The sequence below is a fragment of the Mchenga conophoros genome, linkage group LG17 (assembly GCF_057382185.1).
Source record: "Mchenga conophoros isolate Kocher_MC1m ecotype Shallow Benthic linkage group LG17, M_conophoros_male_GT1.1, whole genome shotgun sequence".
Classification (NCBI taxonomy): Eukaryota; Metazoa; Chordata; class Actinopteri; order Cichliformes; family Cichlidae; genus Mchenga; species Mchenga conophoros.
In genome coordinates, this window is record NC_140542.1 from 26,116,440 (window position 1) to 26,144,260 (window position 27,821).

Genomic DNA, 27,821 nt, shown 5'->3' on the forward strand with positions numbered 1-27,821 from the left:
TTGAGAATAACCTGAAACTGGCTTACAGACGAGTAAGCGTACATCCCAGTTGAGGCTTCTCGAAGCTGCCCCTGAAAGCCACAATCACTGTAACAGAGGCTGTTCAATATGTAAGCTCATTAAGTTTATTAGAGTGATAAAGATGTGGGTGTTGTTCACTATAAAATCTATTAAGACATGAGGATTGAACTCTGTGCTGCTGTGGAAATGTGTATCACATGCACATGTACAGCAGCTACAAGAAGCAGGAAGTGGGGATAAATCATAGCCAGATTGTATTAGTTCCTCTTTGGAAGTTAATGCCTCAAGTAGAGAACTTTTAATTTGATTCAGTGTTTCTCCCCCCCACTAAGATGGAAAAGTGTGAGACAGGAAATGATGTGCAGAGAAGGGAGAAGAGACATATATGAGAAATTACCCGTGTGCCAGGTAGAACTGGGACAGAGGGGCTTTAAGCTACAGAGGAAATTACAAGGTAGTGTATACTAATAGTTTGATATTGTTGACACATCTTGACGACATTAAGGAACGTAGAGTTAAAATCTTCCAGGCTTTGTTTGCAGGTTATCTTAAAATACTCAGTATGATGCAAAAGTCTTGAGTCACCACTCATTTCTTTATATAGACTTTCTTATCATTTTTAAAGTAGTCTTGAGCAACACTTTTCAAGGCTTTCAGAGCAAGTTTTTGTCTTTAAATATTGGTTATGTTATTGATTTTCAGTCCAGCCCATCTACATGACCAGTTGAGGCTTAGCTTAATACCCTGTGCAAACTATCTACAGCAGAAGAACAGTATCACGAAATAGGAAATAAGACACAGTCCAACAAAGACCTGACACAAGACCTAAGAGATGCATCTGGCCCTTTAAGTTCATTCATTTACTGTTCACTGAAACCTCATCAGAAATAGCCTCAGTGAAAGGGTGGGGTCAAGAAGCCACTGTGGCAGGGAAACAGGCAGAAAAGGCTGAGTTATGCTAACAGGTCTGGAGTAATGGAGTAATTAATCCAAATGTGACATTTATGGTAAGTAATTGTAAGTATATATGGATGAAGTCAGGAGAGAAGTAGAGCAGTGTCTGTGGCCATCTGTAAAACAAGGTGGAAGCTTTCATGGTTTAGGGCTGCAGTGTCTGATTGCCAGTGGCTTTATTTTTGAGCATAACAATGCAATAAAAGCATGCCTGGATAGTAATAACACCATGGAAAACCACCAATCATGGGTCGGTCTACCCAGAGTTCAAAACACAAAAAAGCAAAGCAGTGTGGGGTCATCTTGACAACAAACAGAGCAAAAGTAGGCCTCCAGATTTATTTCTGAAGACTAGTTGAAGAAACTGTAAGAAAGTTTGGCTAAGAGAGTTTAGGCTGCTTACCTTAAGCTTCTCAGATGAGAGGTGAAACATCTTCAAGAAACTTAAAGAAGTCCAGTCGCTTTTCTTTCTAACTCACTCGGTGTAGGTTCTCTGACTTTATATACTATGTTTACATGTTTAGAAGTTTCAATAAATTGTTACAAACATCTGTCATTTTCCAAAAAAGTTATGACGAAATGAGGGATGTCCCAAGACTTTTTAGCCAGGTCCTATCATTCACAAATCCCAACAAGGTATTGTGGAAAGTAACAAGTGATATCTCCAGTAAGATAAGTTAGACCCTGATCAAATATGTGGGTTTCTCACACCCTTACCATTTCATTGAACAGAGCATTGTGGGCATCACTGTAAAATCTAATACGCGGTCAGTACTGTTTACTTAAGATAGCTAAGTTAGGACAATTTGTTCTTTGTGAGTGGACAGTAATTAGCATATTTTTTCCAAGTCAGCAATGGTTTAGGATGGCATATATATCAGGTAAATTAATGCACTTATTTTAATTCATAGATTTTACAGTGATCTCTGTTTTTCTTTGAGAAATTGTGACTTTATACTGTGAGCACATTATAACACTGGAAAAAAAATTTAGTGGAAAAACTGAATGAGAGCATCCAGGCAGATTCAAGGTCAGACGGAACAAATAATAATTAGTCAGTGGACAAATGAGCCACTTTAATGAGCTCACTAATTGTTTCCTTTCTTTAGCTCATCACCAGTGTTTCTGTCTGTCCTCGCCGTTTTCATCTTTTCTGTGTCAGTCTGTGCTGGATATTATGTTTAATTTGCAATGTGAGCTCATGCACAGCGGACATCTTTCTGTTAAAATTACCCTCTCACAGAGAAAGTCATACTCGAGACTCCCTTTACACCACTGTACTGTAATACGTGTATTCCAGTTGATGACTTCAGATGATGAGAAAGAGGTACTGAGAGATTTCTCTCCAGATGTTTTGACGCAGAGCGTGACTCTGGCAGAATTCCTCATCTCTTTTTGCAGGGGTGACTAAACTTCTCGATTAATCTCTCAAAGTGAGCTGTTGAACGTGAAGGACTCTGCATAGTCCTGTTTAGCATTTATCAGATCTGCCCTTTGGTGCTTAGCAAGCTAATTAGTGTGCCATTATTCACATCTCTGCCTTTTGTTTTTCCTCACTTTCACAGAAGTATGCCACAGCCCCACAGATGGAAGGAACATATGTAAACTCAGAGCAGCTGCCCTGATGGAGAAAAATAATCTGGTTTGACTTATGCAGAAAAAAATGCGTGTGGCACGGCCAACTGATCAGTTGGAGGTTCAAAAGCAGTGCACGGTATTGCTGTGCTAATGCAAGTTTAATAGGAACTTTCATTACAAGTTCTCAGACAGCATTTGAAGAATGTTGGACAAAATGTCAGAATAGACACTGAGATACTGTCAGCACTAAGAAAGGACTTTTTGTGTGAAGAGTTCTTGTGCCCAGCAGCTTTGAAATAGAAATAATTAGAATATTCATAAAGTTTGTGAAAAAGTAGGTCTTTAGATGTCCCAGATATGTCTTAAAGGTAATTTTATCAAGCAGGGAAATCTGCCATGTTCACACTTAGAACTTTATGTTAGTTGTAATTTGTGTAATTTGTGTTTATTTTTTATTTTTACTTTAGATTAGTAATGAACTTCTCTAAATCAGCTTCCCAGAAACAGAATAAAAGAACAATCCAGGAGGAAATCATAAGCAAATACAAACAATAAAATATAATGTGATTCCAACTGTAATTATTAACTTAAAATTAACCTAAGAATTTAGAAGTTAAGGCACAAAAAATATGCACTGGTTTTTTGTTTTTGTTTTTTCAGCCTTTTACATCGCTTTGGAAGTATTTCGGTCCACTTGTTTTTGCAGAATAGTTTTACATTGGAGAATAACGGGCCTGCTAAAGCATCTCAATCTGAGACCTTGTGTAGGCCAGTCAAAAACCTTTGCTTAGCTTCGTGTTTTAAGTCATTCGTAGGTGGACTTGCTGGTCCGTTTTGGATAATTGTCCTGCTCCATAACCCAACTCTGCTTGACCTTCAGGAGGCGAATCCATGTCCAAACAATCTCCTTCAGGATCTTATGGTAGAGAGCAGAATTCATGCTTCCATCAACTATGGCTGCTCGTGCAATCGTCCTTCCACTGAATATTTTCCCAGTAGTCTCTGGGATCATCAGGATGTTTTTGTGTCAAATACGAGACAAGTCTTTGTGATCTCTCTTTCTTATTGCTGAATCATGAGCCCTGACCTTAACCCTTGTATGGTGTTCGGGTCTGTGAGACCCGTGTTCAGTTTTTTTCAAAAGAAAAATTAAACAATTAATTATTTTTTCACGTGTAAATGTGTTGTGTCTTTCCACTCACTCCACTTGATTATAACTGATTTATTTATAACATTTTATATAAAAGAAAAACGAGAAGCACATTAATTCATAAATGTGATCTAACAAAGGTAAAGGGAAAAAATTAACCATGTTTGCTGTTCATATGTCTTGTAATTGGGATGAAGTAAACATCTGTTGAGTAATTTAACATAAAATTGTTTGATAGTGTTAATTTGGAAAGCCAAAACTCTAGCGGGTCCACCAGACCCATGAACACTGGCTGAGTAACAAAAATACGAACACCACACAAGGGTTAAATGAGACAAGCGAGGCCTGCAGTCCTTTAGATGTTGTTCTAGTTTCTTTTTTCCCCTCCTGGATGAGTCATCAATAGACTCTTGGAGTAGTAGTAGGAGTAATCAGGCTAGTCAAACTAAATTCAGCTTTCCAACACATTTGATTAATCACAGTTAATACATGATTGAATACTAAATACTTTATTTTGGCTAGATAGGTTTGGATAGCTTTTTTCCCCTTAATGAATTAAATCATCATTTAAAAACTGAATTTTTACTTTTTACGTCGATTATCTTTGTTTGATATTAAAATCTACTGAAAATCTGAAACATTTGATAGTAACATAAAAAAACAAATAGCTCAATATATGCGGGCTTTACTGTGTTCAGTTAACTGTGTTTTTTAAAGTCATCGAATACAAAACTGTAAAAGGAAAAAGAGAAGAAGAAGCTAAAAGAATCAAACATAACACTGGTGCTGACAGTATATTAATGTGTTAGTGCCGACCATGTGAGTTGGCAAGTGTTTAAATGTGCATGTGATAAGGCGAACGCCATAGGAGGTCCTCCCCTAACCTTGGTCTGTGCTTTTAACATCAGCATGACAAATGCATAACATCTGCACCGTTAACTAGGGGCAGGTTTTTTTCAAAGGCACATGTGTGCATGGCCGAGAGATTAAGTGAGAAGACCATTTCACGCACAGAAACACAGCACAGCGCTTGTCAGATACAGTCTGTGTAACAGAGACTCTGACTGGACGCTAAGTGGCCAGACTCAAGACACTTATCATAATATTTGGGAATAAAAGATAAAAACATTGGACCAAATTCATCTCTTTTACAATCACTTACTGTATGACAAAGTCCTCTATAATCATATGTCATGTCAGACAGCACACCTGTCTGCCATTTGTCACCCCCACTTTGGCTCTCCACTCTCATCAAGTTAATTTACTGCTGCGGCTCTGTCACGGGGACCGTAAAAGATACGCCTCATCTCAATTTTGCTCTCACCCACCTCTTTCTATTCTTCTCCTCCTCCACCTATGAGGACCTTGCAATATAGTCTTCATGCACCAATGAAAAACCTGCACCCCTCTAGCGGGCCATCCTGACACTTTAATTGGAGAGGCGTAAATCTGGCTCCATTGTCAAGGAGAGGGGTAATTATTTCCTCCTGTCTGAGCCACCAGTGATCCTCTCTTTCCTCCCCCTGTTTTACTTTTTCTTACCATCAGATGTATTCATCAGAGAACTGGCTCACACACCACCTTTTATTTTCTGTCTTTCCTGTGCTCTGATTTTTAGCAATCTGCTCAAATATTTCCATGAAACCCCTGTGCTAAAGTGGAAAATCCTTAACATCCTGCCTCATATACCTGCACTGAAGTGACATGTGACACCCAGCTAAGGGGGAAGAAAAAAAAACACCTTTTCACATGAATTTTACAAAAATCGAAACTGCATGGTATCTCTCTGCAGCTTAGTGTGGAAACAAGGTTAAATCAAAGGCTTGCTGTGAGTGGTACCTGATGTTACATACTGTAGCGCTCGGGTTTAGGGCCAAGTCTTCCTGACGCCTTGAGTTGAAGCTGCAAAATCTGTACTGGAATAAATAATTACGTTGAAGCAGGTTTGGCAGGGTTTACTTACACAATATAGCTTAATAAGCTTCCCATGCTGGCCAAGCTTTCCTCACTGAGCTCATTTAAAGTAACTGTGTGTTAACAGTGATTTTTTTCAATTTATCAGAATCGCTACACATTCAAGTTCAGGTTCAGGTTACTTTATTTGCACCCGCTGGTACATCTGGTCTGCAGTAAAATGAGTCATCCATCCTGACGTGCACTTTTTCAACACAAACACAGACAACAGACAAGCATACGCAACATAGTGAGGAATAAAAATTAATAAATAATAATGGAGAATCTGGAACAAAGCTGTTTTTAAACCTTGTTGTTCTGAACTTTGGGACTGAAAGGCTGGAAACTGGAGCTCAGTGTGAAAAGTGCGAGTGATCAAATATAATAGAGCCAGCCTACTGCTGTGACTGTCTGGTGCTCGGGGACGCTGGGCTCAGCTGTGGCCTCTTTTAACCATTTAACAAGTTGATTTAATCTGCTTTTGTTCTTTACAGATATGTATCCAAAACCATGGAACCAAGGAAGAGAATAAAACAGACTCGAAATAAAATTATCAATGTGGATTTTGGAAAGTTTCCTCAAACTCAACAGACATTGGTGCCTTTTTTTATGCACAGCTGCACCGTTTGTTCAGTTCAGTTTGGAGTTAAGAGATTTCTAAATGTGAGAACATTCCCCTAACATCTTTCCATTAATGATTTAATCTTGTGTATGAGTATATTTTCTAAGAATCAGTGATCATATCTCTTGTCATATATGTTTAACTGAAGATCGTGATATTTAACACAGTAATCAATGACAGGCCGTGGCTGGTCTCATTATCCTGGAGCTGGACTAACAATAACAAGAGTCATCTGCACACTTTAGAGTGGTTCTGTTTTCATGCCTGTTGTGAATCATATTTGTGTACCGGATAAATAACAAGGGTAAGAGAAAAATATCACTTTTATACTGCTCTTTGTCTTTTCAAAGACTTTGATGGAAAAAAACAAAGTAATATTCTTTCTTTTTCATCCAAGATAGTCAGTTTGCTCAGAGGGTGGCAATGCTCTTCTGAAGCATGGCACTTATATTGGCTTATAGGTGTTCCCCTGATGTCCAGATTAGATGAAAACCCCTTAAATTTAGTAAAAACAAAGTGAAATCTTTATTGATGTTGAGATCTTTCTAAAAATCCCACAGTTTCTTTCGTTCATGGTCATAATTCTGTTCATGATCTGCAAACTCAATATGTTCCCATCACTTTCAGGCAAGTGCTAAAAGAGACCATCAATACTATTGCTATACTTATTGGGCAATGTGGGTCATATTTAACATAACAGCTGACTACACAGACATCACCTGATTTTAGTGATGTCATGCATAGTGGTGAGCATGACTGTAGTTCATATTTGAACCATCTTCAGAGAGAAAATGCTTCTTATCTGACGATTATTTGATTTGCAAAGTTTCAAGTACCCAGTAATTAAAATAGTTTGTTTCCCAGTGGAAAACAAAAAAGGCCCATAAAAGTGGAAAGGAGCAGAAAACATCTGATTTCGTTGGTATCACTGGAGGCAATCTAACTAGTGGATCACCCACAGATTAAAAGCAATGCAATCTGTTTGTGATGTGAGTGTGCCTGACCTTTTCGGGCTTCACCCTCTTACTGTGGTGAGGTAAACGTCCTCTGCCTCTCTGATGTTTTAAGCTGCGCATGTGATCTGTTTGCTGTCTAGTTAACGGAGAGAGGGAGGACGATCGTGGAAAGGAGGGGTGGGGAGGAGGAAGAGGAGGAGGAGGAGGGGGGACTTCAGTGAAGAGTGTGTAATAGGACACCCGCTCTCTCTGTCTTTTCGTTCTCCTCCCTCTCTCCTCTCCTCTCCTCTCCTCTCTCCTGTGCTCTCTCAGTCAAGTCTGCTCTCTGAGCACTTAGATGGAATAGCAGCATTTTTCTTCTTTGGTGTTATTACAGGATACTAGAAACAGGCGAGAAATACGATCCTGCCTTCCGAAACTTGGACCAGCATCGGAGGAAGCTCCTGAGAGGTGAGTCACTGGCAAAGGTCTGATGTGTTCCTTTTTCTAAAGGTAGAAGGTTTACCTGCCTGTACTGCCTGTACCACACTGTACTTTTTATGCAGTGGAGTGGATCTCGCAGTGGATGCAGAGAGGAGGTGGTAGGCAGCAGGCTAACAGGTGCAGAGTCCCACCAGTGAGAATTAGTTTAAAAAAAAGCTGCAAGTAAACTCTATGACTTGGTGCTTCTCTGAGATCATGTGTGGTATTACATCAGACTTCTGTGTCATGCTTTATTTTCCACTCATGTGCTTGGTGAACAATTCCTTTTAAATACACTGTGGCTGGTTATTACGCTGCAGCCAGTAAAATGGAAAACATGACTTTATGAACATTTTTTAGTTCCTCGTTCATCTAAAAAGGCTTAAATCTTTGGTTTAAGTCTCCACCAGCATCTGTCTATAACTATATAGATTCTTTATTTAGAGCTTTAAAAAAAAGTTGTGGTCAGTCACAGGGTTTGAAATCAGAAGATTAATCTTAGTCAATGTGCTTGTGTGAAGTTTAAGAGTTGAAATATACACTTTTAGCTGTGCCTGCTGGTCATGTGTGCAGGGGAATGTGTGGCTGTAATAGAGCTGCTGACAACCGAATGACAGGGTGTGGTATGAACGCACACCGTCCTGCTAGGACAAAACTTCTTTATCATTGTGATTTTAATTTTTCCTGTATTGATCAAAATGCCAAATTGATTCCAACCGGGAGGACTCGTCCCCACTCGTCTCACAGCTGATTTGGGTTCATGTGTTTAAAGCATTAATAGGAGCAGATGGGAGCGATAATCCATGCAGTTTTCCACTTTCATCAATATTAGTTTTTGAGCCTCCAAAATGGCAAAATGGAAAATTCATTAGGCTGCCAGCCAAGCAATGAGCACAATAAACACAATAATCGTTACACCTCACTGGAAATGTAACTATTCGCTCACTTCACTGACCTGCTTTGTGAGAAGACATTTAATTGGTGTTACAGAGATTTCCTGGCACACTGACGCCCTGGAATTTCTCGTCCGAAGAGCTCAGAGAAATTAATTGCAGAATTTATTATTTTTGTTCATGGCAACAAATAGGAAAACATCCTTTACTGTGAAACCCTTTCGTCGAGGGGAGCGTTACAGTGCTCCTTGAGTGTGAGGGAGAGTGAGCTCATTCATGTATTTAGTGTGGCATAGCAAAGTGTCGGAACACAACCGCTTGGGGATATCACAGTATGCACATGAGACTCCCTTGAGGATGAGTTTAGCAGCTGTGAGACCAACATTTCTATACCAGAGCCTCTCCGTGGGGAGATCACCAACTCTCTGAAGGGAGCAGGGAGTGGTAGGTGTGGAAGCTTGGCAGCTCAAAAGGTCAGTCCACCTAAAAATATGGGGAAATGTAGTTCTCACTTAAAAAATTAGGGTTGTCTCTAAATTTTATTTTCAAGGATCTTGCTTTCTAAAATATCAACTGTAGTATGCTTTTTTTTATGAAAGATGGCACATGGACAAGGTTTGGTACAAAATGTTTTTGCACCATTTTTGCACCATCTGTATACTTATAAACATTCAAGTCATACCTAAAGGAAAACTTACCTAAAGCTGGAACGCTGTGAAAAATATTCAAGTTTGATATTTGACCTGATGAAGTCTAGAAGCTATAAATGAAAAAGACAGCATGCTGCAAAGTCTTGAGTCTTTAGACTTAAGTAATTTTACCAATGTTCTGCTTTTAGCACAAACTTAACTGTTTCATTTTATACTCGATATTCTAAGACTTGGAGGATTTGCAAAAACTGCTGTAATTGTATTATGACGAAGGTGGAAATCTCACTGTGCAATATTCCAGAATTGCAGCACATCGGACTTTATGTACAAACTGACCAGTTTTTTCAGGGACCAGATCTTTTGGGGACGGAAGCCAGAGCAGGGCAAGTTGTGTGAATGCCTGAGCTTGAAGGGGAGGGTGTGCGTGCATGTGTGAGGCTGTGTGGATGATGCAGCAGGAGAAGGGCTGCAGTTACAGCAGCTGGGGCCGTCTGGTAATGCCCCGTGCTGGTTTATTTCTCTCAAGTGCAGCCAAAGACATCTCATCCCCCAGCAGTCCTCCATATGTTATCCTTATGCACCTGAACACCAGAATTCCACTTAAGCTGTATATCAGTCATGCTGCACTCCACCTCACACGCATATTTTAACCTATTTGTACACCACACCCCCAAACTGAAATTTTCATAGCGAACTTGCAGCTTTCTTATCTCTTGGCCATCAATTTTTTATTGCACATCCATAAGGCATGACATCAGAGATTTAGTCTGTGAAATTTTTATTTTGTTTTTGCATGTGAAAGGGTCATTTTTGTTTTATGTCTAGTGCGATGTGGTTTTGCACAGCACAGGTGGTGGAGCGGCCAAATGAGTGGTTAAAAACAGCCCGGCCGTTCTCCAGCAGCGGAGTGTTTCATTGCAGGAGTTAGCGCCTCACAGGCAGTACAGTACCTGCCTCTATCAATAATTGAGCTGCTCTTGTCCCGTTATGGAAAAGGAATGAGAAGAGGCTGTGGCGAGAGTTTCTCCAGCAGCTCTTTTGTGCAGATTTCACTCATCCATATTTAAGAGCCGTACATTTGCGAGGATAAAGCAATGATGGGATTTAACTGACATGTTGTTGTTTTTTATCTCTTTCTTTACTCAGTGTTGTTTGTTCAGTGCTTCTCTCTGTAACTCAGCATTTCTAGATCAGTGAAACTGATGCATTAGCTGTTGAAACTAGCAGTGTGCTGTATGCTGTAGGGTGTTGTCATCATTTTAAAAAAAAAATCACATTTCAAATCTTGATCCCACTGGGTGGTACCAATTAACCAGTCTTCATATGTCATATATAGTCACTGTAATTGGGCTGCATTAAGCTGAAGATTAAGAGCCATTAAATTGACTACATTCAATTTAATGGCTTCACTGGTTGTCACAAAGTTTGATGCTGCACTGCTATGTAACCTATACATCAAATCAGTTCCATTTTGAAATTTACTGCTTGAAATAAGCCATCAACTAACTCTCTGTTGTGCATAAACCCATAATGCATACCGAATCTCAGATAGATAAAGCTATAAATCATTTCAAGGCCTCAGCTACTTGTATGTTTGCTGGTTAATGAGCCAAATGTCTCTGTCAGGAATTAATGAATGCCAAACCAGAGCTAAACCAAGACTATTAGATTTGTAATCTCTTGTAAACCTCCAGCAACATTTTGGTAACATTGCTAAACTCCCATTCACCAAAATCATACAAATAATCATGCAACACATTCATAAGTGCTTTCTAACATTCACAAACACACTTGTACTCCAATTAATGCATCAGGGGCAACTTAAGGTTCAGTATCTTGTCCAAGAATACTTCAGCACACCGACTGGAGGAATCAGTGATCAAGCCACTGACCAACTAGCTTTACCACTGGAGCAACAGTCATCCACAGCTACTGTATTGATGAACATGTCCACCAGTGGTTTCAGTCAATTTCTTAAGTAGTACTAACTTTCTAGTAACCTTCTAGCAACAATTTTTCCATGTGTTGCAAAAAAGCCAAATGATTTACATTTTCTATGGATAGCTATTAAGAATTTTCCTGGTCCTTGCATGGTGGTTTCCACTTCCACAAAGTTTGCCGAAAGTGCACATAGTTTTGTAAATCTTTATTGCATATGACCTTGTGGATAACTTGCTAACCTTTAACTTGCTACATCAAAGGTTAATTGCAATGTTCTTCAGAAGCCTCCCCCCAGTTACCACAATGAAAAGTGTTTTATTCCTAATGATTATATGTGAATATGCACTATGATTGACCTGGTAAATCCTACTTAAAATAGTATGTGAAGAAAATGCTAACTCTATATTGAACCAGGACATCATTTGAGACATATCTTAGGTATTTTTGTGGTACATAAGCCATTTTTGTTACAATACCTGTGGTGGCACATGAATGTCGTTAACCTGAAGAAGTATGAGGAAACGTGTTCTCAGAATTCACTATTTTCTCTCCAAAACCTCTCTCCAGCAGCAGTGGTGACTGGCTTTGGTTCCTGAGTGGTGCAGTTATGGGCAGGCCGGAGGGGTTGGCCAGGCCACCTCTGGTGTCAGCCATGGCGTTTTCCTTCCTGGCTCTCTCTTTCCTCTGCACCGGGGTCTCCAGCCTCCCGCAGCCTCTGCCAAGAGTCTTCCTTTCCTTTGAAGGTAAGAAAAAAATACTCATCAACTTAATTGTAATGATTATCTTCTGGTGTGATGAAGCTAAACTGATGCTAAGTCTGTACATTATAACAGAGTGGAATAGGACTCACCTGGGATCTTTAGCAACTATGCTAGAGGATTTATTTAGTTGTTTATTCTTGTTTGATGGATCAGAGTTTGAAACCTTTTCTTCTATATAATCCAATATGCCCCAGGCCTTAAATTTCCATCTGTGGACAGTCCTTGTCTATCCATTGTCTTCCTGTGTGTCTACCAAAGGGAGGAGGTGGCACCGCCTGTCAGAGCTACCCTGTATCTGTTCCTAGTTAAACTTTAATCATACCACTCTGTGCTGTGGGCATGTGGGCATTGTTGCTGCCTCTGGTTTTGATTCTCCTGTTTTATTCATTTATTTCTCTGGACACAGATTATTTTGGGGATTCTTGAATTCTCTTTTGGTTGGATGGGGAGGTTTGATTTTTGTGCATGTGTCTGTCTGCATGTTTGCGTGTATCCATGGAAGGGATAGTGGATCACTCATACCCCTGAGCTAGTGGTGCCGTAACCTTTTTGCAATAGAGGGATAGTGTGCAGGAGCCGAAGGATACGTTTGATCACCTTTCAGTACCTCTCGATGTGGATTAGGCAGCACAGAGCAGCTGAGGCTGTCCATCAGCAAGGTTTCTGCACTCAGATAGTGACTGCAGCCTCGCAGTGTAAGTCTAAAGCAGGTGTAGTTTTATTTTGTTCCCTTTTTCTAGATTTTTCCCAGTTTTGGCCCAGAAACACACTCTTCAAAGTTCAATTTCCTCCTCTTTCATTCTCATTTCTTCTTCTCTATTTCTTTCCCTTTTATGGTTTCATGTTTTTTCCTTTTGCTTATTGCTTCATTCCAAATAAATGAACCAGTCTGTGGTCCAGATCCAGACTGTCTCTGCTCTGCAACCTCTGAGTTGTTAAATGTGACTGCCATCTTTAAGAAAAAAAAGCCCAAACTAATGACAGCAAAAAAGCTGACATCGCTATCGTTCGTATCTTTGGTCACATTATTTATTCAACTCTTTTCTCGTTATTGTTTCCAAACAGCCACCTAAAAAGGTCTTAGGTGGCCATGCTGAAAATCAGTCTGCCTTGAATGATTGAGTCTCTTTCTACGTGTGGATTAGATTAGATTTGTTTTGCTTAGTGAAAGAGTTTTTCACTACAGGGAGGACCATAAATGGAGAGTTTCAAGCACGCTATCTGAAGCACATTAATTCCTAAACCAGCTCAGGACTTGATCTTTGATGAGTGCTTATCTGTATAATATTCACATGTGATGCAATTGGACACCTGTGTTCATGGCCTAATCGAGTCCTGAAGGGTCATTAAAGCTGGGCTCACATAGCATTTTTTTTTACCATTTTTCTGTGGGTGCTCCTCTAATATGCTGCCATATTTTGTCTGTAACAGCTTCCAAGCTATGTTTTCCCCTGCTATAACTGCCTTATATCCTTGTGTTACCTAGTTCCAAGCAAAAAAACTCTTTTTGCTTTTGCCATCCTTGCTCTGTAGTATTTTCTATTAGCAAGCAACCATCTGTTTCCTGCTTACACTGGCACAAGTATGCCCTGTGTGTCATTTATGTTAGCGTAAATGAACCAGAGTAGATCAGTCGCAGTCTCCCAACAATATGTGAAAAAGCTGTGCTAAAAAGTGTCCAGTGTCCTACTTTTACCTTTAGTCTCTGTGTATCGCTGCTCTTTACAAATATGCCTGGAATTGGGGGACATTCTCTGCAGTACTCAAGTGCTTGAGCAGTTGTGACACTGACTTTACAAAGAGCAGCCCTGTCTGAGACAATGCACTTAATATAGGTTCACTGGGAGTGCAGAGGACCAAGGTGTTTGCCAGTAATACATTAAAAATAGGATTTTGATCCAAAGAATAACAACATGGAAGGTTTTGGTCAAAAGCAGTCATCTCAGAGTGTCAGTAAGAGTAAGTCAAGTAACAGTAACACCAAGTCAAAAGTAAACAGCTGTGTTTTTGACTCAGAAAGCATTTTGAACTCTTGGTTGCTGGAAGAAAGTTTGGCATGGCTGAACACCAGATGCAAGGAGGGTCTTACAGAGAGCAAGGTGGAGGCTCATTTTTTACAAAAACACGGGGGAGGAACAAGTCAGGCAGTATGTGCTCAGTCCAAAGCAGCCAGAAAGATAAATGAAGAGTCATGGAAGATGTATAGGAGACTGGTGTCCCAGCGGGGAGGACAGCACAGGTGTTTTGGCACCTGCTGGGTGTTTAAAAGGTCAGTCATTCAGTCTGGATTCTTCTGCTCCCAGATGTGAGGACCAGTTAATTACTGTGAGCTGGAGCAAACTAAACAAAAAAAATAAACCAGTGGCTAAACTGCACATAGATCATTTCACAACACTTGAATATCCCTTTCCCTTTTCCTCCTCGTGTCACTGCTGAAATCCAATCCGGGGGTAAGGCAGGTTTGTGGGACTCCCGGTGTAGCCTCACGTCCTGCAGAGAAGTTCTCCAACATTCCTCTCTCCCGCTCTCCTTTTGCTCTTGCACTCTTCAAGCGAATGCAGCCAGACCGCAATTAAAAACGCATAATAAACAGTGAAAAATGCAGCTAACCCAAATAATAAACTCTCAAGTGGTGCTTTTCTATTCCGTGCCGCGGATAATAAACAGAGGCCTCCTTTGCTTATAGCAAAACTATTTAGGGATACCAAGTGTGATAAAAGATAATTGCTATACTCCCCTTCAGTTGCTTTAAGTATCTATTGTTCTCTCAACATTTATTTTGGCCTGCTTTATGCTATGTTTGATGCATGTGCTGTTTCAGAATCAGGCTGAAATGCTGAGAGACTACAGATTTCGAGGAGAAACTTAATTGCTCTCAGACAAAGAAATCCTCCAACTTTCAGATCAATGTCTGCAGTGTTGTTACTATAGATTTGGTCTCATCGGAACAAAGTTAAAATTGATTTTCGTTTCCAATCCATGACATTAAGTTCTAAGACCTTTTCAAGAAGCCAAGCCTCGGTGCCTTGAGGCCGCAGCTGCAGTAATGCTTGATACTGGGAGGTAAAAGTGCCCTTTCAACAAGCCACAAAGTTAAATATGCACCTTCACCACATTAACCCTGGACAGTGAGAAGTGAAAACTGCGTAGTTTATATAAAGTGCTTTTCTACTCTACCAGAGCGCTCAAACAACCTATTCTCAACCTTTTTTCAATCAAGCACTTTTTTATGCTTAAGTGCTTTCTGTCTAACATTCAGATACATTCATTAAAGAGCAATTTGGAATTGGAGTTAGTACCTTGTCCAAGGATATTAGGCACGAAGCCAGTGATCTACCTCCTGAGGTACTCCCACCCTATAATTAAAATCCATTCATTTACTAAAACTGAATGCTGAGCAAGATCAAACTTTAGCCATATCTTTAAGCTTTAATACATTTTTAATGCCCCATACATAAAGTGAGCATCGTGATCATTCAGCAGCACAGACACCAGACATGGTTTTATGGAGGAAATTGCCTATAAAGCTACAGAGATGTTCTGTACCAGCCTAAAACATGTTAATTTCTGCTGTAAATCTGGGCTCGTTAGCATGGATGTCTACTGGGAACGACACACTTTTAGAGTCAGCCTCAAGTGGCCGCAAGAGCAACTGTTTTTGTCCGCTTCAATTTTTCAACCCCTGAGGCTGCTGCGTGGTTGAGCCAAACCAAATCAACATAGGTTTGCTGTGGGTATCTCACAAAATACTACTACTACACTAAAATACTCCTGTGATTCAAAACGTGGTTTAAATATTGGGTGGTGCACTGTAAATAGGTTTCTGCATACTTGTGGGAGACATTATTATGCTGTATAAACTTTGAAACTGTAAGATGTGTTATTTAAAATAAGCTACTATTCAGTAATGTGCCGCTTACTTGTTCTGCTACTGTATCAGAGGTTGGCCTAACTGGTGCCAAATGTCTTTCCGGCTCATTTATCTCCCTGGTAGGCAGATGGGGCAGCGGTCTGTGTTTACGATCGGGATCATTTACCCTCATCAACAGTCTCCCGCTGTTCTGGAAAACTTCCATATTCAATACAGTATTAACTTACAAGTCTATACGTTTGGAATGTCAAGCCATGAAGCAATGTTTATTTGAAAGTGAATGGGCCGTATGCTTTTGTGTTAAATGTAGATTTTGGTGCACACATGTTTGAGAGCCTGGCTGAGACAAAGGGCAGATTGATTAAAATGATGTCTGCAGTTAAATCGCACTGGTATGAGCCACACGTGCCACGGCCTGAACCAGAACCAGGCACAGAGATCAGGAAGCAGGCGTCGACGTGCGGATACGCTCCCTTTCATGAGTCATTTCTGCATCCCCTCACCCCCCATTTGTTCATACAGATATAGTGCTGTTCATGCTGTCTGTTGAGGATGTTTACATGGTGTGAGTGAGCGTGTGCATGTCAGTAAACCTAACAGAGTGAGTGAGTGTGTGCTAATGTTAAGTGCCTGATTGTGCATTCTTTGACTTGATTGCATTTAAGTAGCAAACTTTTCAATGAGTCATTGTTAAAGCTATGTGCTTTTCCAGCTTTCTGAACCGCATGCAGCTATGAGACACAGTCTCCAAGCCTTTTAGCTATACCTCAAAACCAAGGCTTTTTCTTGCTTGACCCAGATGATATTACTGTACATTAACCTCTCATGTGATGTTTTAAATATGAACTTTTTTCGCCTGAGATTTAACCACTCTTGATAAACCTTTTATAAGATTTTTACCTGTTAAGTGAGCATCATGATCATTCAGCAGCACAGACACCAGACACGGACTGAATAATGGCGTGCATTTTCTCTTGGGGTCAACAAAAGATCAAAGGGTCAAAGGGCAACGCTGACAAGTAGCCAGAAGCAGAACAGGATGTATTTGACTGCGACATCGCGCCAACATGCCTCCGCTTTCCTGCCTCTGCTTCACATTTCACCTGCACGTTAGCGTCTTCATTTTTTGAGGAGTAAACATAATGAAGAAAAATCAGTGATGCTCTGTTGTTGCGAGGAATTCATGACAGGCCAAAGCATGAGTCTGTCAGAACACAGAGAGGTACGGTACAAATAGCTATAGGTCAGTGGTGCATATATGAATACCAGCATATGTGTGGCATATTTCTTAAGGGTGTATGTATGCATCCTCACACAAACCCACACGCGTGTCATTAGATCTCTATGAAATTGCCTGAGTGACATTTTCTTCAGAGGTATTCAGGAATGTGGTGAGCTCCAGCTTGAGGCTGACAGCCCGTGAGATGTTTGACAGCTCCTCTGTCAGCTGGCCTTTCTCTGCCTTCCTCCGCCTGTTTTTAGCAGTTTCCAAGTCTGACCTTGCACACCCTGTTGAATGTTTTATTATTGCCCCTCTGGAACATGTTGAAAGGTAATCAATGGCCATCAATACGAACAAAGACAGAGTCTCTTTAGGGAGAGCCAAGGTCTATGAAAAATTCTTTAGTCAAAGATTGGCATTAACACAAAGCAGTAATCCGATTTTATGAAAGGATTATGCTTGTTTGCTTCCATCACTTGTTCAGGTATGTAGTATAGTGTAAGCTCGCCTTATTGAATTGGACAATGGCTACATTCATATGCTGAAATAAGGTTTAAGATGCATTATTTTTACTTTACTGGAAACCCCTAAACAGTCATTTTTTTAAGTCAGCACAACAGAACCAACCCAGTTGCTTCATTCCCTCAATGATTTCTTCTGATAAGTGTTTATGCATCAAAACAAATCATTTAGTACTCATCCGGTTCTAAAATTATTTAAATGCACACAAATTTAAATGAGCAACAGCACAGGACATATTGCAGCATGTCATTATATATTTCACAAAAATTAAGCCAACATACAGAAGCAGGGTTTGCGAGCATTTGTTTATGCACATCTTTCTTAACATCCTGCCACAGCATTTCAATCAGACTGAGTTCTGGACTGACTGGGCCATTGCTACACGATTTTCTTTTTTGGCCATTCTGTTGTATATTGGAGATTATGTATCAGAATTTCAGGAGCAGGACCACGCCTCCAAACACGGTCCTTCCGGCTGGAGCCATCGCCCGGGAGCCATCGCCCGGGAGCCATCGCCAGTCCCCTTCGAGGCCTTCCCCAAACCGCACCTCAATTCATGTCAAAGCATTCACTTTTACCTACTAAAACGCTGTCAAACCTAAAATGAGGACGTGGGCCCAGCTAGTGAATTTGCTGTTGTGCTTAGGTTCATTCTCCTGTTGCATGACCTGGTTTTGACTCAGTTTTAGCTGTTGGACTTATCACCTCACATTTGGCTCTAGAATACTTTGGTATTCTAACAAGCCCACATAATTACTCCTTCACCACCGTACTTGATGGCTGGTCTGAGATGTTTGCTGCTGATCCTGTGTTTACTTTTTGCCTTATGTGATTCTGTCTATTCTTGCCAAATATCTCCTTTTTGGACTCATCTGTTAAAGTACGTTGTTCCAGAAATCTTGTGGTTTGTTCAGATACAGCTTTGCAAACCTAAGATGTGCTGCTATGTTATTTTTAGACAGAAGATGCTTTCACTTGGCAACCGTTCCAAAAAGATCATCATTGTTCAGTCATCTTCTAATTGTACTTTCATGAACGTTAACTTTTAACATACTAACTGTTGAGTCTGAGATGTAGCTCTTGGGTTTCTTGCAGTTTCTCTGAGCATTATACAAACTCAGGTTAGGATGACCTCAGTGGGACTTCCTCTTCTCGGAAGACTGTAAACCATTTTGAATGTTTTCTACTTGTGAAGAATGATTGGCTGCAAACTGCTTAGAGATGGACTAGTAAACTTTTCTACCTGGACAGGCATAAGCAATTGCTTCTGCGGATCTTCTTCTTCCTTGGTTGTATTTAAATTATTTTAGAACTTGCTAAGGACCAGATGACTTTTTATGCCCTGGTGTATAATATAATTTCAATCTTGAATGTGGCTGAAGATGGTTTTCCTATATGCCTTGTAAAAACAACAGCTCTAAAAATCCTCTGACCCATATCTCCTGCAGGCCTCCCCTCCCTCTGAGACTCTCTACAAGATCCTTCCTGACAGTAAAAGCTCAGAGATTTACTGTCCACTAGAAGTAACTAGGGACTCCTGATGTGGGCAGGTGAGAGGTCACAGGCTAAAAGTCATGGCGACTGCATGAGTTGATTCTGTGTGAAGGATCGACTGTTGGTGACATCTGAGGACGCTGCATAAATGCTAATTGAGGCACTGGGATTGCAAGCTAGCTGGCTTGCAGGGCGGATGATGGACAGTTTATCAGCTCAAGTTTCGTCTCTTCGAAATACTAGCTGTCACCTTAACAGGTCAACCACGCACCAGCAGTTGACATCACTCTACACAAACACACGCAGAAAGCCAAGGGAGAAAAATACGCTGCGATCTCGCATGTCATGTTTAGATATGGTGTCTGCTTTTGGACGCCAGCGTGAGAGAAGGCATATATTTCAACTCATGCACTCTGTTCAGCCATGTGATTCACATTAAAAATGTCTGGATGTAGATAACTGATGACAGACAACAATCAGGAAATTAATGACACACAGCAGATATAATTCCAATAGGGCTTTTGTCCATGACCAGCAGTTGCAGTACAGTAAGGCTGAGAGTGCTGTTCACATGCTGAGTGCAGCTTTCCTGGGAATTTGGAGTATGTCAGTTACACAGACAATCAGACGACTCTGTCAGCCAGCACACGATGTCCTGGGTGGTCTTCTTGTACTAGATCGACACTTTAACTTCCCTTCTGCCATATGTATATGCCACCAGCCATTACTGTATATCAGCGGGTAAATCCCCAAGGAAAATGGATGGCTGAATGTTCCAGCACCAGCCATTTTTTATTTCTAAACAGGCTTGGCAGTTGCCGGGATAAAGTCTTTTGCAGACCCAGTATGTGTGAGTTGGTCAGCACAGTGTTAGGTGAGTGCAGCCATCCAGAAGTGAGCCCAAGAGCTCTTTGCATTGTTCCGACTAAGAGCAATGGCATTTGGCACCAGGTTTGAAGTCAGGCCTCTATGATGAAACCCACTCCTTCTTCTTGTGAGGAGAGATGAATGAAAAGGGGGCGGTATAAGCCCCTGCTTCAATATTTATCAAGATGAGTGATTGGGGTCCTCCCACCAGCTACCCCTGACAACCACAGAACGGGTTCTGCTTTAACTAAATGGAAAGCAAGCCTCATTAGCATGGAGTTAATATATTCACACTGGCCTTTCAGGTAAAAAGCCAATTGATGAGGGCTGATTTGCATAAGAGAAACTAAGGTTGGTTTGTAATTGGCCCACCGTTCAACCCGTTCAACCTTGAAGTGTGTTTAATTAGGTGGATGGATGTTTTGGCTCATGTTCAGACATTAGCATTAATCAAAAAATTCAACTCTCTAAACACCTAGTCAGTTTGATTAAAGCTGATCTACAAAGACTAAGCTAACATCCTGACAGAATAATCCGATATTGTTCTCCCATGCTGATTTTACCACCTTGTCGTGTGGACATAAAAGTACCTGCCGATGGATTTTTACGACGTAACTCCCTTATCTGATGACTCAAACAAGTTACAGCCTTCCTTTTAAAATGAATCGTGACACCACGCTGTTTCTATTTCCTATCAAACTGGATGAAGATCCCTAAGGCTGCATGAAGCGACACCAGCTGAGTGAGTTGGCACCAGCTCCTAAAATCTGAAACCAGGCGGTCCAACATTACAAATGCCTCTCTCATAAACATCTCACATATTTTCCAGCCACTGTGAAGTTCTAATTTTTATGATGCCACATTACAACAGACCACTTCTTGTATTATTATCCGCAACCAGAACCATGGAAGCATTGTTTTCTTCTGGAGTCACTGCTTTAAAACTCGCATATCTGATATCTCACGCACTTTTGGGGGGCAATTGTATCGGAAAGTCTTGTGGATTTAAAACCTGAGAGAAGATTCATGGTGGCTGTTACATTTCCTCTCCTGGATATGTAATGACAACAGAAGAAAAAAAATGAATTGTGCAGCACAACTTCCTCTTCTGGGTTTTGATTGCTGCTATACAACCAACAGGGACACAATGGCAGGTCACTTCATTTTACACACACTTTCTTTCTATTTCTTCTACGTTTTTCACCAGTCACAGAAAAAGGGATGTTCATTTCGTTACCCTGTGGGATACCTATCTTGGTTATTGCACTGGACCCTGTGCCCATGAACAATCACAGCTTAGAAGAGGCTGAATTAACTGCCACACTGATCACAGCTTGTAGTTGTTTCAGATATCCTTCAAAGAAAAGGGGTGGGGGAGTCTTCTGGCAAGAAACAAAGTTCTCCTTTTTTTTTTTGAACCTCCAAAAATATGAGCCATATTCTTTATGGAGTTTCAAAATAAAATGGAGACCTTTGTTTTAGTCCACTAACTCTCTAAAGGTGATGCAAAATCAAATTCTCTTTTAAACAGATAAAGTTAAGCAGTAAAATTAAGTTAATGTAGGTTTTTTTTCTTTTAATTGTAATGCATTAAACCTCATCTATCAATACATGAAGAGTATTTTCTGCTTATATGATGACCAGGAAGTAATCTGTTGTTTAATATTGGAGGACTACTGGGGTTTCTCAACTGAACAAAAGCCTTTTGTTGGGTCTTCTTCTGCTAGGCCACTTCATGAAAAAAAGAGATGTCACAGAGATAGTCTCAGCTTTCCCGGCACTAGTTTTCCTTTTCCGCTAACCCCACTGTCCATCCGACCGATCAGGATGAATTCTATTAAAATTGGTCTTCCATCTAGGCCATAGGGCACTATGAGTCAAAGCTCAAAGTCATAGCCAGGACACAGGGGGCTGGTGTTACATCCATGGGGAAGTGCATAACCCACCTGCCTACATACATAATAGAAAACCCACCAGCTGTCAGTATTTCCAGACCCAGTTCCTCTGTCTTTGTTTGCTGGTGTCATCATTGCAGATTAAGAGGAAAAGAAAAAAAACAAGAACAAAAAAAAAGATAAAGCCATTTCATCATCCCCATTAATTCAGCTTTTTTTAATTTCTTATCATTAAAAGCGTGGTTCACGCCCTTAGCCCTTTTCAAGAAATATTTAAAAATGCAGCTCCCCAATCCTTCCAATGTATTCTGTCTTTCGTGCATAAACCAGTTAGAAAATGTAAACCTTGAACCTCCAACAAGTGTCTCGGTCATGCTTCAGTAACTGTGTAAACAACCAGTCTTGACACTCTTGCCTCTCAGCATTTGTGTGATCTCAACAACTAAGAACGCCCATAAAACCACAACAAAAGAACCACATGTGATCCAGGGGATTTCGTCATCTTGGACATGCAGTTGTCCTCCAACTTCTGTTTTCTGTTTTGATTAAAACAAGAAGAGTCGTGTTGTCAAAAAAAAAAAAGAACTTGATATAATGCCTCAGTGGACTGAAGGGGTCCTTGGGAGGTCTACGGATGCCTCGTACACAGGTTATGAGCTGGTGCTAATTCTGTAAACACTGGGTCCCAATGAATGTACTAAATGACTCTGGAAATCCTTGACTGTTCAGAGCAGCCCTCTCTCCCTGACAGAGCAGGTGCACCATCTGGCAATTTGAACTTTAAATGCTGGTCCACAACGCTGCAGCACTGCAGGCGTGACTCGTGTGTTTATATGAGATTGAAAGCAGAGCACAGAGAAGATACTGGATCCAAAGGTATGCAGGCTCCAGAGGGTTTCAGTTTGTCTCTAGCTGAATAGGCCGGATCCATGTGACACACCCCTGCTGCGTCCCGTCTCAGCACCAGGCTTAACTGGTCTTCCACCTTCACGAGGGAACATGAAAGTCTCCCGTTTCCCCCCACTGACAAAACACTACAAAGTTCACCATAATATTAAACAGTTGTTTTACCGAGACCCTGCCCGTCCGAACAATTCGTTCTCTTTGTGGAATGTTCTGGAAAGGTTCTGTCAGAAAGAACAGGAGTTCTTCATCTTATTAATGTCAGTGAGACTGAAGCAGTGTCAAAAATTGGTCAAACCTGGTTTTCACAGGAGACATTAATAAATAATTTTCGATTAGATGGGGAAGGCACTCAAAAAATCAACTGGAAAATATGAGAACTAGATGAGGTCCGGTTAGGTTTTCAGTTAATTTGCCTTTATTTTACGAATAATCTTTGTTTTGATGTCAATTGTATCAAGATTTGTAACATTTCAAATTGTTAAGTTAAAGATATTCTCCAGACTTTATAAAAAAAAATACACTATTAAATCTTTCAATGTAAACTCCGACTGTTCAGCAGTATTAGAAATTTTTAACTTCTGATTTTTTTTAAAGAAAAAGTGTGGGATACAGTTAAATGTTCCCAAAATCCTAGTAAGCATAGACTAGTTTGTTATTGGTGGTTTTGTTAAATAAGACCATATTTGTACATGTTGGCTAACATTAGCTTGCTTAAGCAAAAATGTGAATGCTGATATAAATGGTGGCATGGTGGTGCAGTAGTTAGGATTCTTGTTTTTATACCATGGAGGTTGTGGGTTTGAACCTCCTGGTGGGTTGTGGATTCTGTGTGTGTGTTTGCTGCCATGTTCTCTCTGTGCTTCCATGTAGTCCGGCTAGCTCCCACGGTCCAAAGACATGGTTAGGTTTATTGGGGAGTCTAAATTGGTAAATTGGTAGTCTAACACATTTGTTAGCATACCAGACATGCCACACATAAGAAAATTACCTTTTGTCCTGAATAAATCAGCTTCTATAGCAGTTAAATCTTGTCTTTGTTAGTTATGGCTAGTTTAAATATAATAACCCTGGATTGTCCAAACTTCATATACTTGTCTTTCTTCTTCTCCTCGCCACCTCTACTCTTTTTAAAGGCCACAACTAACATAACTGATCCTTTAGTTTCCACCCACTGAGGTTTAACTCAACCACTGAGATTATTCTTGCCTGGATAGGCTATAATGTATGACTGTAAAACCTAAACCCCTACTTAGTCCCTCCATTGTGAAGAGCTGCATGTTTTAAATACAGCTGCCACTTTTATGCTCCACAAAACTAAGATCTTGAAGAATATTTAGGTCTTTCTAGAATATCATCCAAGAAACTATTTCAGGAGATTAATATAATGTTGTTGTTTTGTTTTTGTTTTTAAATAATCTGGAACCCTGCCTGTTTTTAATTAGCTGTTAATTAGTCTTTCACCCTTGGTGGCTTGCACTGTGCCAGAGCAGAGCGTGTAACATCATTAGCCTTTTCAGCATTAGAAGAATATTACCTCCGCACAGAGCTCACTCTGTGATGCTATCTACGATGCTATCCTTATGGTTGCTTTGAAGCGTGATCCTAAAAGTTTTTCTTTCATTAAACACAAATCTTCTTGACAGGACACCTTCCCTCCTAATTTGGTTTCTCATAAGTCAGGTAAAAACACTGTCGTGTTCATGTGCCTGTTCTTCATTAGGCACCAGACGATGCTCTCACTCGGATGATACAATGTTTAAAAATACCCAGCTCTCTCACTTCAAGACATTAACCATGTAAGGCAATTTACCTAAACATAGTTGGAGTAGAGAGCGAAGAGTCGTGGGAAACTCGCCTGTGACTGAAGTGGTTAACTCGTCTTTATTTAAAGTTAAATACTCCAGGCTTTTTTACGTGGCCAACGCACCAAACAACAGCCTGGGATGAGAGCGAGGGGTGCCACAGAACAGCCACTCTCCTTTGAGATGAAAGGCTCCAGCCTCAAAAGCATATGTCACACAATAATGAAAATGTGACTTTAGCCGAAGGCAATGGAGCAAAGTATAGACAACCTGTTTGTTGATTAGAGGAGGGAATGCAAAGAGAGCTCAGAAAGGGTCAATAGAAGGAAGGAAATGGAGGGTGTAGATCTACAGTGCCCCCCACTCCCACCCCCATACCCCCTGCTCTCAGTGAAGATTGAAAAAGTGATAAATATGCATGAGTTTGGCTTCGACAGTGAAGGCCTTTGATGGTATGGTTGAGAATTCTTTATCTCTGGAGCAAATAGGCTGAAAATAACTGTCTGAGAAGGTTTACTTTGTGCGCATCTGAACAATGTTCACTTTTAATGAGTAGAAAAGAGTCTGTAGGAAGACTTTTCCATACTCTATGCATTTAAACATACCCGCATGCGGCATCTGCCTTGAACATGTGCACTGTGCTCACAGCTTTCCTTTAACTGTGTTGATTAAAGTTAAGTGAAAAATCATAGATCTTTACTGATACATTATAGTGAGATTCATTTCAGTGGTCATTTGTTCTCCAGTCCTCGATGTTCAGACTAGGGGGGGGAAAGTGATTTCAAGTTTGCACCATTTTATGAGCCATAAAATCTAAAACTGTTTTAGAGGAGTGAAAGTGCCAAGTTGTGACCACAGAGTGTACATAAAAGATAGACATAGAGCTACCCTGGTTCTCTGTAGTACTAATGGCCTTCTCCATTTTAAGTGACAGTTGATGATCCAGCAAACTGGGATTGAACTTGTAAACAGTAGATTTACAGCGAAACCAACCAAAGACTGCATACAAAAAATAGGAGCCAATATGGAAATGTCCAACAGGAGGCAATTCATTTAATTGCAAAAACATTCCTCTTGTACAATGATGATTCTACTCCTCATGGGATTTATGACCTCAATAAACACTTTCATGATGACTTCATTCATTCATTCATTCTATTACTTTATTCAAGTTGTTTAATACAGCATCCAGCCAATTAGAGAAAGCCTTATTTTGACTGGTGATTCACAAATCCCTAATATTAAAGCTTGCCATATCCTGGATTTGTCAATCAGATCCAGTGCTTGGTTATTATTATTGGTTTCAAAACCCAATGTGCCAAATTGCTAAACTATGGGTTTCAGAATCGGTGTACATAAACCTCAGGGGTAGGCAACTCCAGGCCTCAAGTGCCGCTGTCCTGCAGGTTTTAGATCTCACCCTGGGTCAACACACCTGAATCAAATGATAAGTTTATTACTAGGCCTCTGGAGAACTTCAAGACATGTTGAGGAGGTAATTTAGCCATTTAAATCAGCTGTGTTCAAGGACATCTAAAACCTGCAGGACACCGGCACTCGAGGCCTGCAGTTGCCTACCCCTGACATAAACCAACAGGTGGCATTATGGTGGCTCTGTCTACTTTGTATATGTCGTCTGTGGTTGAGGAAGTTAAGGGTTTTGTTTTTTTTATTCTGATATTATGTAAAGTGAAATCATTGTAGTGACCTTTAAAAGGAGCTGCTACTCCAGATGTCAAAGGCTGTCTGTGGGGAAGGCAGCGTGTGAAAGCAGGGCTCAGGGAAAAAGGAATAAACTCTGAAAACAGCTTTAATGCTGTTAACATCATAAGGGTTAACTTGCAAGAGTACAAAAAGTTCAAAGCATCTGCAGAGCAGGAAATCTGGATCTAGCAGGAAATAAGGATCTCAGGAACAGAAGCTAAGAACCGAGGACATGGAATAACAACACTAGAAGGAACTTGTATGAAGCATCAGGAAGAGATGTAAAAGAAATAACTGTGGATAGAAAGCTAAATTCCAACAATGCAGAATCCTAATCAAACCAAAAATACATAAAAAAGAAGCCAAAAACTCAAAACCCAAAGCACGACAACTGTGGTATCCCTGAGCTTAGCTTCAACCTCAGGCAGGACTGCTGAAGTAACGTCTTTATTTACACCCAACCACACGGACGTTTGACATTGCTCAACACTTTTAGAGCACATACAGTTCATAAAATTAACAAATGACTAATCCTTAGTAATGCACAGGCCTGGTGTTCCCTCAGCATGGTTGGTATGTGTGGCAGCCCAAGTCCTAGCAGCCAGCATTCGACTGGATAGATTAGCACAGCACAACAACTCAGCTCATACTGGCCCTGCTCCTTAAACACTCCTTTCCCCAGCTCCCCCTTTGCAGCTGTACAAAACCGCACACTGCTCCCACATACCCTTTCAATGAATATGAACCTCTCCCCTTCTAAGTTAAATCAGTTGATATAGTCACAAAACAGCATTTGAGACTTCTAAATCCAAAGATCTGAGTGATTTCAGACGTCGGGTTTTGCTTCTTCGGCCTCAAGTCTGTTTGGGTCTCCACTGTAAACGTCTGGCATGTGATCTTATCTAGGCGTTACCTTGCGTGGACTTTACTGCAGCCCTCTCTATATCAAGAATTGCCCCTACTACACATGTTTCTAATACAAAGAAGAGAGATTATGAATGTTAATGTTAAGCAGTTTGATGCTTCTAGCAACCTTCTGTGCTACTTAGAAGTGCATTTGAAGCAAATATTTTGCAGCAGCTGTGGTTATCTTTTATAAGGTGTGTTTAAGAAACTGATTCCAAATGTTAAAAAGTTTTCTTTTTGGATCCTTGAGGCGCCGGTGTGGACACAAGAGATCAGTGTGGGCTTGTATGTATCTGTCTCTCTCTGTGTTTAATTTAGTAGAATTGGGAAAAGCTTCTCCTATGACAGTGTTTAAACAAGCTTATTTGTATGTTATACTTAGTCAGCTTTCTCTGTGTGCCTTTTAGACCTGCAGGCCTCTGAGTCATTTGAACATTATAGTATATCAGACAAAGCCATGGACTACAGGCTGCTGCAGATGGATGAGGACCAGGACAGGATGTATGTGGGCTGCAAGGACCATGTTCTCTCCATGGACATCAACAACATCACCCATGGCACACTTAAGGTCAGCAGATGCTTATTGTTGCAGTTAAACAGAAACGCTTTATGCCATTGCAGCGTTGGTATCATGGTGCGCTATTTTTTTTTTTCTCACAGGCACAAAGAAGAAAACATGAATGTTATGTAA

At 40.5% G+C, this 27,821-nt stretch overlaps 1 protein-coding gene across 4 annotated transcripts in view; it reads left to right on the forward strand.

Annotated features, from left to right (window-relative positions):
* Positions 1-7,504: 7,504 nt before the first annotated feature.
* sema3c (sema domain, immunoglobulin domain (Ig), short basic domain, secreted, (semaphorin) 3C) overlaps positions 7,505-27,821 on the forward strand; it is a 45,329-nt gene continuing 25,012 nt past the window's right edge. For 2 of the 4 annotated variants that reach the window (XM_085252971.1, XM_085252974.1), the window contains exons 1-3: positions 7,505-7,684; positions 11,748-11,923; positions 27,538-27,698. In XM_085252971.1, coding sequence (XP_085109097.1) covers positions 11,788-11,923; positions 27,538-27,698 — 297 coding nt within the window. In that variant the 5' untranslated portion in view covers positions 7,505-7,684; positions 11,748-11,787. Of the gene's footprint in view, positions 7,685-8,923; positions 9,063-11,747; positions 11,924-27,537; positions 27,699-27,821 lie in introns of those variants that run through there. The other 2 variants (XM_085252972.1, XM_085252973.1) reach the window with 2 other exon arrangements.